Here is a 12,068-nt window from a genome sequence, read left to right on the forward strand (position 1 = left end):
CAAGCGGCACTATCCTCTGGTGAATTTTTGCCGAGTAAAAAAAGAAATGTTTGAGAAATACTGAGCTAATCACCTGACTTGCTCCGTATTTTCTTTTCCAGAAGTCAGGCCCAACTTCTGAGTTAATAGGAGAAAGCGAATCATTTCTATATTGGAACATGAGTGAAGCCCCTTAGCAGTCATGACTGACATCACTTCTCTGGACCTTGATTACATCTCATGCCCTTCACCTTATACATCTCCTCAAATTCCTGAGTCATGCTCTGTTTATGCCGCTGCTCTAGGAGCAAATTGCGGCAAGGACCCAAACAAAATGAATGACGCCAGCGTGGTGAAGGAAGGGTCACGGTCGGAGGGAGCCAGCCTAGACCGCGGAGCAGCTGAAGGCGCAAAGGGCAACATGCAAGATCGCGCACTTCTGCAGTGGCCAAAGGAACCCAGGAACCCCGTTCTTCCTTTCCCTAGACTCCAGATCCCGGATCAGGTGGAAAAAGCTGGATTTTTGCCCTCTGTGTTTGTTTTTGGACCAAACCAAGAAACAGCGACAAAGAGGGAAGAACGGATCTCTAGAACATTTTTCCCCCCTTCAAGCCATTCTTAATGTAACAATCCCAATAAAATTCGAAGTACAGGATTTTCATGGTTGCAAAGAACTGCTCAGGAGAGTCTGGCTTGGAAAGAACACTGGGCAATCTGCCGCGTTTCTCCCTCCACTCCCCCCTTCCCCGCGCGGTCCGAACGCCGGGGGGGCGGGGCGGGGAGGCGGGACGTCATGACGTCACAATACCAAAGAGCTGCCGAGTTGTTTTTGTGTTCCCAGCTCTCGGGAAAAGCGGCTGGGATTTCTCTACCTGGACGGTCCCTACCTGCGTCCGAGGGGACCCGACATCCCTTCTGAAAGCTCTGCCAAGCTGCGCAGCGACGGGAGCTGACATTTCTGAGGCAGTTCTGATACCTATCGGAGTTGGGCAGAGGGAAGCGCGACCGGAGGGACGCAACCATCAGCGACGGCGGCAGGCCCCGTCCGGGGATCTTGGAAACACTGCGGTCCATCATGAAGTTCCAATATAAGGAGGACCATCCCTTTGAGTATCGGAAAAAGGAAGGGGAAAAGATCCGGAAGAAATATCCGGACAGGGTCCCTGTGAGTGTAATGGGAACGGGGAGGGGGAGGGGAAGGCGATTAGCCGGGATCGTGGGGACGAGGGAGTGTGATGGCAGCCCTCAGGCACAGAAGAAGGGTGGCCCCTACGGTTACTGAGCCCTGAACGCCCTTCACTGCAAGGAGAGCCGGTGGAATGGACCTGGTTGCGGAGCTTTTGAAACCCATCTCCCCGGGGCCCGTCATCTTTAGAGCTGACCGCATCTTTAGAGCGGAGTCTACGTTTGAGTGACTCAGCAGGATTCAGAGATGTTCAGATTGGGATGTGTTCAAAATGCGGCCCTTTTGTGAGAGAAGGATCGGGTTGGGACCACACATCTCCCTTTGAGATCGCAGGGAAGTCGTTCTGGAAATCATTTGATGCAGTGAGGTCTGCGCCCCTCGATTTCTGGCCTTAGATGCTTCTCCCTTAACTTGGCTTTGGCCCTCATAACATTGGGTTTGGGAGGGAAAGGTTCGGAAGCCAGTGGATTCTTCCTTTTATTCCGTAAGAATTAGAAAGCGGCGGGGGGTGGGGTGCGCACCACAAGACAGGCCTGGCCCAGAAAACAAGGTCACGTTCTCTGCGCCACGGCCCGATTGCCTCATAGTTCTTGGCTCCAGGGGCATGTGTGGGGGCAGCCAGCCTCCCCCCCGGTGCTTATTCGATCAGATTGTACCTGGATACAATGCGGAAGGACTGAGGCCGGTTTTTTTGTTTGTTTGGCTTTTTTTTTTTTTTTTCGGTTTTGGAAGCTGATTTATGTGGCTAAAATTAGCGCAGGCAGTGGGGAGGAACAGAAGAAACATTGAGGTAGCTTTCTGCATCCGGGCGTTTTTTCTATCATCCCCTCCCCCGCCACTTGCCTGGTTTTTCTCCAGTGTGGGCTGCGCAGCCTGATTGCAAGGCAGAAGACTTTGGAGTGTGATAGAGCAACCCCCGTTGGGTTTGGGAGATGGAGGCGCATTATACTTTTTAATTTCAGGCAGGGACATCGGGATAAATATTACATGCTATGTACAGGTAAAGTGATTGTGATAATCTGATATGCCTTCTTGACCTGCAGGTACTCTTTGGGACTCTTCTCCAAACCTTCCCTAACTTTCGTCGCGTTACAGCTTCTGGAAGCAACTTGGGCCTTATGTCAGCAGTAGAAACCCCTTACGGTCCTTTTCTTACGAGGAAGCAAGACATTAGGGCTATTCCATTCCCCCAGGAATTGCACACAAGAGTTTTTGGCTCAAAGGGGAAGCTAGCCCTATCACCCACCCAGTAAAGGATCCTTCACAAATTATTTGTTATGCTCCCTGGACCTTGGATGACTGCTTTAAAAGTTCCCCCCAATTTTGTGGTCATAGTGATCCTACTCTCTTATAATATTTTCAAATGACAACTGACTCTCATTGACTGGTCAGGTACTCTGTATCTGGCAATGTGTTACACGCTCTGACTTTATTCTCTTAATCCTCACACGGTTGCGATCGCATTCTACAGAGGAAAGATCTGAAGCACCCAGAGATTAAGTATTCCCGAAGGTTTCCTGTGGCTCGTGTGTGGCAAAGCTGAGATTCTATCTCTGGTTTCTCAACTCGTACAGTTCTAGTCAACAGAATTAAGCAAGCGTGCCCTGTGTGCCTCGCACTGTTAGGTGTTGGAAATCAAGAAAAAAAAACATTGTGGCCCTCACAGTCAGAGTCCTAATGATGCCAGAAAGGTAACCCGTGGAGCAAAATGACTACCGTTTCATTCAGAACTCTCTTACGAAGCTCTGTTCCAGTAGCTCTGCCTAAGAGGGACAGGGACAGACTCTGAAATGGCCCTGTTCCTACCTCTAGTTAAAATTCCCATGTATTTCTTCCAAAGTGAGCACTTCCCATTTCAATCATTTACGTGCATTCACCCAGAATATTTCGACTAATCCTCCCTGTTCTTCTCCAGCTCATTGTTTGGTGTGAAATGTTTCACCTCTGATAATTTGTAAGCTCTTAGAACCATTACTCAGATCTCATGGCTCCTCCAGTTGGGTTTTCACCAGTTTATAGGCCTCCCAGCTGCTCCTTAGGTGCCCAGGCTGTGACTGTCTTTGCAGTTGTGATGCAGGAAGACAAGCTCTGCTTTCTGAGTTGTGAGATTCGATTCTGGTTCTGGGCAGAACCCTTAATCTTGCTGTTTACAGAAAAGAGGGTTAGGGTAAGTGATTTCTAAAGCCCCTTCTCACTGAACTGTTGGTGTTACCAAAGCAATCACGTACCCTGACTGCTCACATAACTCAAATAAGGTCCGGCCTTATTTCTTAGCTACCATCATAGATGAGCTCATGCCTTGAGAGGGCAGGGTTTCTGGAGATCTTAAATTATCTTCATAGCTACAGTGTATCGAAAACCTGCAACATTGTAGGAAATCTTTGGGAATAGATTAAAAATCTTTGGGAACAGTTTAAAAAACAGGTCTGTTTTTTAAAAATTTGTGAAGGGCCCTGTGGAATATCAGGCAGGTTGCACAGAAGAAGAAAAAAAGAAACTGACAACCAGAGAGGAAAAGCATCTAGCCCAGGGCCCATGAGTAGGGTTGGGATTCTTGGAAACCTAGAATCTTTTCTGGTAAGCTCTGGCCTTAGCGATTACCCCTCTTTTTCCTCTCCAGATCCCAGCCTCCTGTCCCGATGTCTTATTTGCAGTCTATTTTATTGTCCTCTTTTTCTGCTCTCGTGCTTTCCATTGCTTCTTACTGATGGGAGCTGACAGGTCTCAGGGTTCCTTGGAGAGACAGTGCTAGGCTCCGTCTCTTTCCCTTTGATTTCCTTAGCCTTGTCTTGCCTCCTGTCTGTCCTCATTGTTGGGCCTTCACCGGTCTCTCCCTGAACCTCTTGCTACTTTTTCTTTAAAATTTCTGATTCATGTATTTTTCTTTCCTCCGGTTTTTATTTTTAAATTTTTTAGTGGAACTGTATCCTTCTGGTCTTCCTGGTACTACAAGATTCTTTTTCTCCAGAAACACAGAATGATGTTTTTCACTATTTTTTTAACCTTTATTCAGTTTTTGAGAGACAGAAAGCATGAGCAGGGGAGGGGCAGAGAGAGAGAGGGAGTCACAGAATCCGAAGCAGGCTCCAAGCTCTAAGCTGTCAGCCCAGAACCGGACACAGGGCTTGAACTCAAGAGCAGTGAGATCATGACCTGAGCGGAAGTTGGACGCTTAACTGACCGAGCCACCCAGGCGCCCCTGTTTTTCACTATTTTTTTTAAAAGTTTATTAATTTTGAGTACCAGCAGTGGAAGGACAGAGAGAGAGAGAGAGAGAGAGAGAGAGAGAGAAAGAAAATCCCAAGTAGGCTCTGCCCCATCAGTGCAGAGGCCCATGTGGGGCTCAAACCCATGGCCTTGAGATCATGACCCAAGCCAAAACCAAGAGTCAGAGACTCAACTGACTGAGCCACCCAGGTGTTTTTCACTATTTTAATGTGTTCCCTTTCATTTAGTAGCTTCAGGCACCAAGTCCCTCCCTTTAAGTCCATCCTTGTATTTAGAAACAAATCTTCACATATTTGATGGATTACTGAAGTTTATTGTATCAGTACCACGACTGTAAAAGAGGTGTTGGAAAGTTCTCTTCCTTTAAAAGTCACTGGAATACTGTGGCTGAGAGGAGTGACCTTTGATCACACAGTTCATAGGGATTCTGTTACTTCTGCTTCTAGAACTTTTCCGTACTTGCCATATCTTTAGTCAGGAATGATGGTATTTTCTAAAGTAAAAATCTAAAGCGATGGCTCTACAATAGATTTTAAATATTTGTAATGTCAATTAAATCATACAACAGATGTAAATACTAAATAGGGGTGCCTGGGTGGCTTAGTCGGTTAGGTGTCCAACTCTTGATAGCGGCTCAGGTCGTGATCTTGAGGTCGTGGAGATTGGGCCGTGTTGGGTTCTGCCCTGGGATTCTCTCCCTCTCTCTCTGCCCTTCACCTGCTCATGAGCCCGCGTGTGTGTGCTCTCTCTCTCTCAAAATAAATAAATAAGCATTAAAAAATTATAAATACTTGTAATTACATAAACTTAAATATATTATTTAAATTGCTATTTAAAATTTTATGCATAGAGTCTTTAATTTTTATATATCTTCATTTTTTTCTCTTCATTACAGGACCATGTGATCTTTATAAAATTTGAAGTACTCTAGAAATATTTGATGTGGACGTTGAAAAATCCCATAAAATAAACAATCAATATTGATAAATGGGTTATTGTAGTGACTTCATATTACAGGATATCTTACTATAAGAACTATTTAGTACTTCTTTGATAGAATAAAACCATGCCTCGAACGTGGTTTTTGGCAGTCCTTCTTGAAAATTTTGACAAAGTATAACACTTAAAGCACATTACCTATACCTTGAATAAATGGCATTCATAGGAAAGAATAAAACTAATAGTTACTCAGGGCCATCTGAGGAATGAGCAGTCCTCTCACTGCTCTTATTAAATACCAGGAAGTATAGATCCTGCGCCTGACAGGTAATGTGTAATCACTTAAAATCAAGGTTCTCTTTACTTTCCATCACGTGCCTCTATTCTCTTCTTAATGTAGTAAAATGAACTATAACCTCACTGAGGAAGCCCACGCCCCCACAGGTTTTTGTAAGAGGTAAGGGGGAATAAGAAATGGGAACGTTTTAATGGGTCTAGACAAACTCACTTCAAATAGGAGAACTGTAGGATGTGGAAGAAAAAAGACTAGATTCTGTTCTTTCTTCTCTCCTCCCCACCAGGTGATTGTGGAGAAGGCTCCTAAGGCCAGGGTGCCCGATCTGGACAAGAGGAAGTACCTAGTGCCCTCTGACCTCACCGGTAATGCCTTTTCCCTCTCCACATGCTCCTTTCCCATGGCCTTTTTGGTCCCGCCTGCATGCCTGAGATTGTGGGGTTGAGAGAGGGTAGAGTTGAAGAAGGCGGGTGGGATTCTCCAGATAGTTGGGGAACTCAAACAGGAGTCATTGCTGGTTCCCTTACGCATGTCCCGTCACGTGTCTTGTGTGATTTAGACACAGCAGAAGGCACGACATTGAAAGCAAAGACCAGATGCCTCTCACTTAAACCACTTATAGCCAGCTTTGTTCTTGTGCTATTCCATTTATTCCAAAAGGAAAATCAGAGGGAAGATCACATTTTAGAGAGTCTCAGCTGAAGACTTGGTCTCTTCCAGCTACGGTTTTTGGCAATACGTTTTGTAGACACTGTTTGGGATTACAAAGAATGTATTAATTCTTCACCCTAATGATCCTTAATGGAAGAACCAGTGAATCCGGGAAACACTGGGAAGATTTTGTAGGTGCGTTTGCCAGCCTTCTAGAACTTTTTCGGTATGTTTAATAGAAGGTACAGCATTGAACCCCACTTGTTACCCCAACTTTGGGATGAGTGATCATACTGAGATTACTGGAGTCCAGTAGACCTCTCCCCCAGCACTGGTTTGTCATAGGGTGCAACTGGGATGGAAGTGTGTTCCAGATTCCGTTTAGACAATGATAGACTATTTCAGTCTAGATGTACATAGCATTCCCTGAAAGTCATCCTCCGGCTTTGAAGGAAGATGCTGACATTACGTCTGAAATCAAGTAAAGCATCTGGAATTGAGTAAAGAGGGGAAGGGTTGAATAAGCTTCTCTGTGACCTGTCAGGGAATATGGAGGCTCCTTCGAGTTGCGCTTTCTATTTCTAAAGCTGTAGGACAGTATTTGGTTCTGCTGAGATTTGATCTAAAGCTGGTACTTAAAGGGAACCGATGCAGAATTTTTTTTTTTTTTTCCCCTGGGAATTACTCTTCTCATAATCCCTTATTTTCCCTAATTGCCTTCTTTCCTTCTTCCTTTATCTAGTTGGCCAGTTCTACTTCTTAATCCGGAAGAGGATCCACCTGAGGCCTGAGGACGCCTTATTCTTCTTTGTCAACAACACTATCCCTCCCACCAGCGCCACCATGGGCCAGCTGTATGAGGTAAGCGTCCCGGTCACAACAATACTGTGCAGTCTGCTGTTTTCTAGCCTTTGTTCCAGTGTCTGCTGATAACACACCTGGGAAGTGGGGCAAGAGGTGTTACTTACCTGTATCGCCTTACACACAGCGGTGTAAGGCACTGGGAGATTCGATGTCACTTGTCCTTTAGGGATTGAGCAGCCTACTAGATTCATTGTCTTTGAATTCTCAGTTTTGCCTTATTCTGGTGTGGTCGTCTTGGATCGTCTCGATTGAAACCACAAGCAATGGTTTCTGATTGCAAATTCCAAGTGAAATTCAAAATTCTAAGGCCAAGCCTTTAAATCAATTCATTCGTCTTAACAGACAAACTCGGTTGGAGGGAACAATTTATGTGATTCTGTTTGCTTGAATTGGTAAAGTGTCAGAATCTAATGAGAAACCTGTAGAAAAACACTTTGTCCTGCTGTATCACCCAGTTATGTACCTGTATTCCTTAAATGATTTCATGTGGTACTGCCTTCTTTCTGTGCTCGGTTAGCGAGTTGTGTCAACTTCTCCAACAATCTCTTAATCTCATTTTTATCCCGGAGCATATATTCCCCGTTAGCGTATATTCTGGTGTATGTATATTTTTGTATCTGTGTTTCCCTTGCTAGAGTAAGCTTTCTTAAGGGTCGTGTTCTTCTCCCGATACTTCTACGTGTCGATGCTCTCCCTGAAGGCTTTTTGTGAACTCAGAAGCCGAATTCCAGTCACTTTTGTTTGTTCTTTATTCTTCTTTTCGTGGAGTCTGACGACGCCTCCCGTACCTCCCTTACCAGGGTGGGTGAGGCTCAGAATCCTAAGTAACGAACATGATGTTTTCCAACAGTCCTCTTGTCTCTTCCCTCAGGACAACCATGAGGAAGACTATTTTCTGTACGTGGCCTACAGTGACGAGAGTGTCTATGGGAAGTGAGTGGCGGAAGCCGGCAGATGGGAGCACGCGGACTCGGGGGTAGGGGGAGGGGCGTGTGTGGGACTTGGGGAAGGAGAGGGAGGGCTCCCACGGTGGAGGAGACAGAAGGGGAAGACCTCTGGAAACACTACACTGCGCACACCGTCATCGTATTTTCACATGCCCAATTGATATTTTTTCGCTGCTTCCTCGGCCCAGGGGGAAAGCATGTCAGGACAGAGCTGTTGGCTTGGCTTGGATAGAAGAACGGAGATGATTTAATTTTCACATTTCGGAATAAACTTTCGTGTCACCTCGCAGAAGAGGCAGGAGGCGGGCAAGTTGGGGCCAGAGATGATTGGGGACCACCAGTGACTTCCTGCTCTCCCTCCTCTTTGGGCAGAGGTTCTATTTTTGACACTTGCACAAGATAGGTAGAGAAAGGGGCTGCGGATGTTTTAGGACTTCTGGTAGTAGACCATTCCTAGGGACCAAAAGAGACCCGTTGTAGTTAAAACATTGTGACCCTGATCTCCCGTCTCCACACCTCCCCCATCCCAGTCGTTATCCCACAGGGTGCTGATAGACATGGGGCAGACATTTAGATGGCACGTTCTCACCACTGGAAAACGGGGGCCAGCCATGAGGGACGTTATGGTTATGAATATGGTTTCGATAGCATTAAACTGGAATTGACGAAGTTGGGCATCTCTGTCTAACCTGCTCTCTCTCTGGTGCCCCTTATCCCATACCTACCTTGGACATTAATGAGCCACAACCATTTCCAGTTACGGGCTAGAACCACTTCTTCAGCGTCTCCCAAACTTGGCTCCACGTATAGGGGACAGAGTTGTCTTTAGGATGGAAGGGGCAGGTATGAGGTGAGACCGATGGGCCACACCTCCCACTCAGCCAGGATTCTTGCTCCCTTGTTGCTGTCCCTTTAGTCCCATGCACACCGAAACGCTAAGTGATGGCCAGCTGCTTCCTTACTTTGGTTTTCATTGACTGCAGCTGCTAGTTAGGAAAGTTTGAGGGGATGATTTAGTAATTCATGGGGATTCTATTGATTCTGAGTATTTTCACTTTGGGGATTATATGGGTGGGGGTGGGGAGCAGGAGTGGCACCCAGTCATGACATTTCAGTTCATCTCTGCTAATGCAAAGGGTCCTTCCTGTGGGTGAAATCTGTATCAGTTCTGTCAGCTGCAGATTCTTGTGTAATGAAGTTTATGCTGTCAGGCCAAGGAAATAAAATAATTGCATACCTTGAAAACCAACCACGAGTTCAGAAATGTTGCTTTTATTGAGTGTGTATTAGAATAGATGGCGTGTGGTCTGTGAGCAGGAAAGTCTGAGTGAGGGCGGCTGCTGGAAACGAATGCTCCCAGGGGCGCTTGCATGGGTCCGTCGGTTGAGCTTCTGACTTCCGCTCAGCTCATGATCTCCCGGTTCGTGGGTTCGAGCCCCACATCACGCTCTGCGCTGACAGCTCAGAGCCTAGAGCCTGTTGCAGATTCTGGGTTTCGCTCTCTCTCTGCCCCTCCTCCACTCGCTTTCTCTCTTTCTGTCTCAAAATGAATAAACGTTAAAAACATTAAAAAAAAAATGAGTGCTCACATAGGGCCATGCATAGACAGGTTTGCTCAGCTTTCCAGGGACCGTGAGTTACTGTTCCACGGCAGTTGTGGTGGGGCAGCGATGCAGGCTGCATTGGTGACCGTGTGCATGATTTTCTCCCCTGCAGATAACTGCGGTGTTAGTGCTTTACGTGTTTCCCAAAGCTGATGCTGGCATGCCGCCTGCGTGAGAATAGAGGCGGTCGGGGTGTGCTTGTTAAAAATGCAGATGTCTAGGCCTTGTCCCAGATTTCGCTGACTCAGAAGCTCTGCGTAGGCGTCTGTGTTGTTAATCAGCCCCTCGTGATTCTGCGGCACACTGATGGAGAGGCTTGCTCTCTGTACCTCGTTTTGTTCTAAGTCCCAACCAAACCCGTTCTCTCTCTGTCTCCAAGTCGTGTCTACCTCTGTTGACTTAAAAAAAAAATTTTTTTTAATGTTTATTTTTGAGATAGTGACCGAGTGGGAGAGGGGCAGAGAGAGAGAGAGAGAAGGAAACCCAGAATCAAGCAGGCTCCAGGCTCTGAGCTGTCAGCACACAGCCCGACGCGGGGCTTGAACTCATAAACCTTGAGATCGTGACCTGAGCCGAAGTCGGATGCGTAACCGACTGAGCCACCCAGGCGCCCCTACACCTGTAGACTTTTATGGGCTATACTGCAACCACCAGAAAGGAAATGGAAGTAGGTGGTTACAAAAGATCCATGGCAGGATCCCACCCACCCCCAAGCCATACCTGGTGTACTGATTGAGAAAGTTAAGTCTGGATTGACAGGCAACGAAGAAGGCCAACCCAGCAAGCACAGTTATGTAGGGAATTAAGGAAAGCTCTAAGGAATTTTGATTTTGACATCGGAGCCTTAAAAATGGACACCTGTCACTACTGACAGAAAAATATCAGGGTGGTGTTTGTGATCAAGTCAAATGGCGGCTAATACTTGATTTAACACACAACCTGTATTTTGAAATTAATAGACTGAACCCACTATCTAGGAATGAGATTAGGTGAGTGTTCAAAAACATTTTTTTAACGTTTATTTTTGAGATAGAGAAATAGAGCATGAGCGAGGGAGGATTGGAGAGAGAGAGAAGCAGAACTCGTGCTGTCAGCACAGAGCCTGACGGGGTGCTGGAACAAACCGTGAGATCATGACCTGAGCCAAAGTCAGACACTTAACCGACTGAGCCACCCAGGCGCCCCTAAAGTGAATGCTTAAAAGCAAGGAAATACGTGTCAGACCCCAGTTCCCCATACGCATTGGGAATAGTCCATTGGGAATAGTTCCTGTACTGCAGGAGACTCGGGCCATTGCTAAACCAAAGTAGTAGTTAAGTTTGGAGGTTCTTCCGGAGGTGGCCTTTTAGTTCAGTCTGTTTACCTGGATGTGCCTGGTGGAAGAAATTTGGGACATTACATACCATTAAAAAAAAAAATTTTTTTTTAATGTTTATTTTTGAGAGAGAGTGCAAGCAGGTGAGGGTCAGAGAGAGAGGGAGACACAAAATCCGAAACAGGCTCCAGGCTCCAAGCTGTCAGCACAGAGCCCCACATGGGGCTCGAACTCCCGAACCGCGAGATCGTGACCTGAGCTGAAATCGGACGCTTAACTGACTGAGCCACCCAGGCGCCCCCATTACATACCATTTTAGACCAACCCTCTGATTTTATAGTTCCGTAAAGTTGAATCGTAGCTAGGTTCAGAGGCGTTGCAGTGCCGTGATTGGGTGTGATGCTGTTTCCCGAAGAGTATCTCTCAAGCGTGCCTCCAGTGTTTCCCTGCCAGCAAAGCTTTAAAGCTGCTCTGGGCCCTCAGGCTGTCCTGTCGGTCTTGAACTGAAAACAGTTCAGGAAATGTCTTCTCATTACCCTTGGCCTCCTGTCCCAGGTAAGATTGACTTACCCTGATGCTTTTTTTCTGGAGACCAACGTTGAATGGTGTGTCAAAAAGCCCATTCTTCCCTTGGAGACCAGGATGGCGTTAGCATCAGAGATAAGGGAGTCCTTTGCTTTTGCCCTGTATTTTGGAAGATCTCAAATCCTAGCATGTCCGGTGAGCCGCGCCGTGGGTTTCGCAAGGATAGCCCTGATTTACGTGCATCGTCCTGATTTATTAATGGTTTCTTACTTCACTGTTGCAGGTTTCCCAGTGGACAAAATATACAGTCAATTCTCCTTATACAAAGTAAAAAAAAAAAAAAAAGAAAAAGAAAGAAAAAAAAAATGGAGGTTTATTCCCCCCATCACCAGATAATGTCTGTGCCATCCAGGTACAGCATGACCCAGTATAGCTCTTACCCTGTGTGGGTAGCAACTAGAAAAAAAAAAACAAAAAACACCACTTCTGAGTAGCGGACTGCACTGCTTCATAGCATTTTTTCCCCCCCGTAGGG

The 12,068-nt window shown here is 46.3% G+C and overlaps 1 protein-coding gene across 1 annotated transcript; it reads left to right on the top strand.

Annotated features, from left to right (window-relative positions):
• Positions 1 to 774: 774 nt before the first annotated feature.
• GABARAPL1 (GABA type A receptor associated protein like 1) lies at positions 775 to 9,338 on the top strand. Its single transcript, XM_060658403.3, has 4 exons — positions 775 to 1,144; positions 5,914 to 5,992; positions 7,021 to 7,139; positions 8,014 to 9,338. Exons 1-4 carry the CDS (start codon positions 1,055 to 1,057, stop codon positions 8,077 to 8,079), a joined length of 354 nt encoding a protein of 117 aa, XP_060514386.1. The 5' UTR covers positions 775 to 1,054; the 3' UTR covers positions 8,080 to 9,338.
• The last annotated feature ends 2,730 nt before the right edge of the window (positions 9,339 to 12,068 follow it).

The sequence above is a fragment of the Panthera onca genome, chromosome B4, assembly GCF_046562875.1.
Source record: "Panthera onca isolate mPanOnc1 chromosome B4, mPanOnc1 haplotype 2, whole genome shotgun sequence".
In the NCBI taxonomy this organism is placed as follows: Eukaryota; Metazoa; Chordata; class Mammalia; order Carnivora; family Felidae; genus Panthera; species Panthera onca.

Excerpts from the sequence above, each read along its gene's own strand:
- GABARAPL1 (XM_060658403.3), top strand. The coding sequence starts at position 1,055 with ATGAAGTTCCAATATAAGGAGGACCATCCCTTTGAGTATCGGAAAAAG. Across the intron at positions 1,145-5,913 it reads AATATCCGGACAGGGTCCCT|GTGATTGTGGAGAAGGCTCC; the intron begins GTGAGTGTAATG and ends CCTCCCCACCAG. Across the intron at positions 7,140-8,013 it reads CCATGGGCCAGCTGTATGAG|GACAACCATGAGGAAGACTA; the intron begins GTAAGCGTCCCG and ends CTCTTCCCTCAG.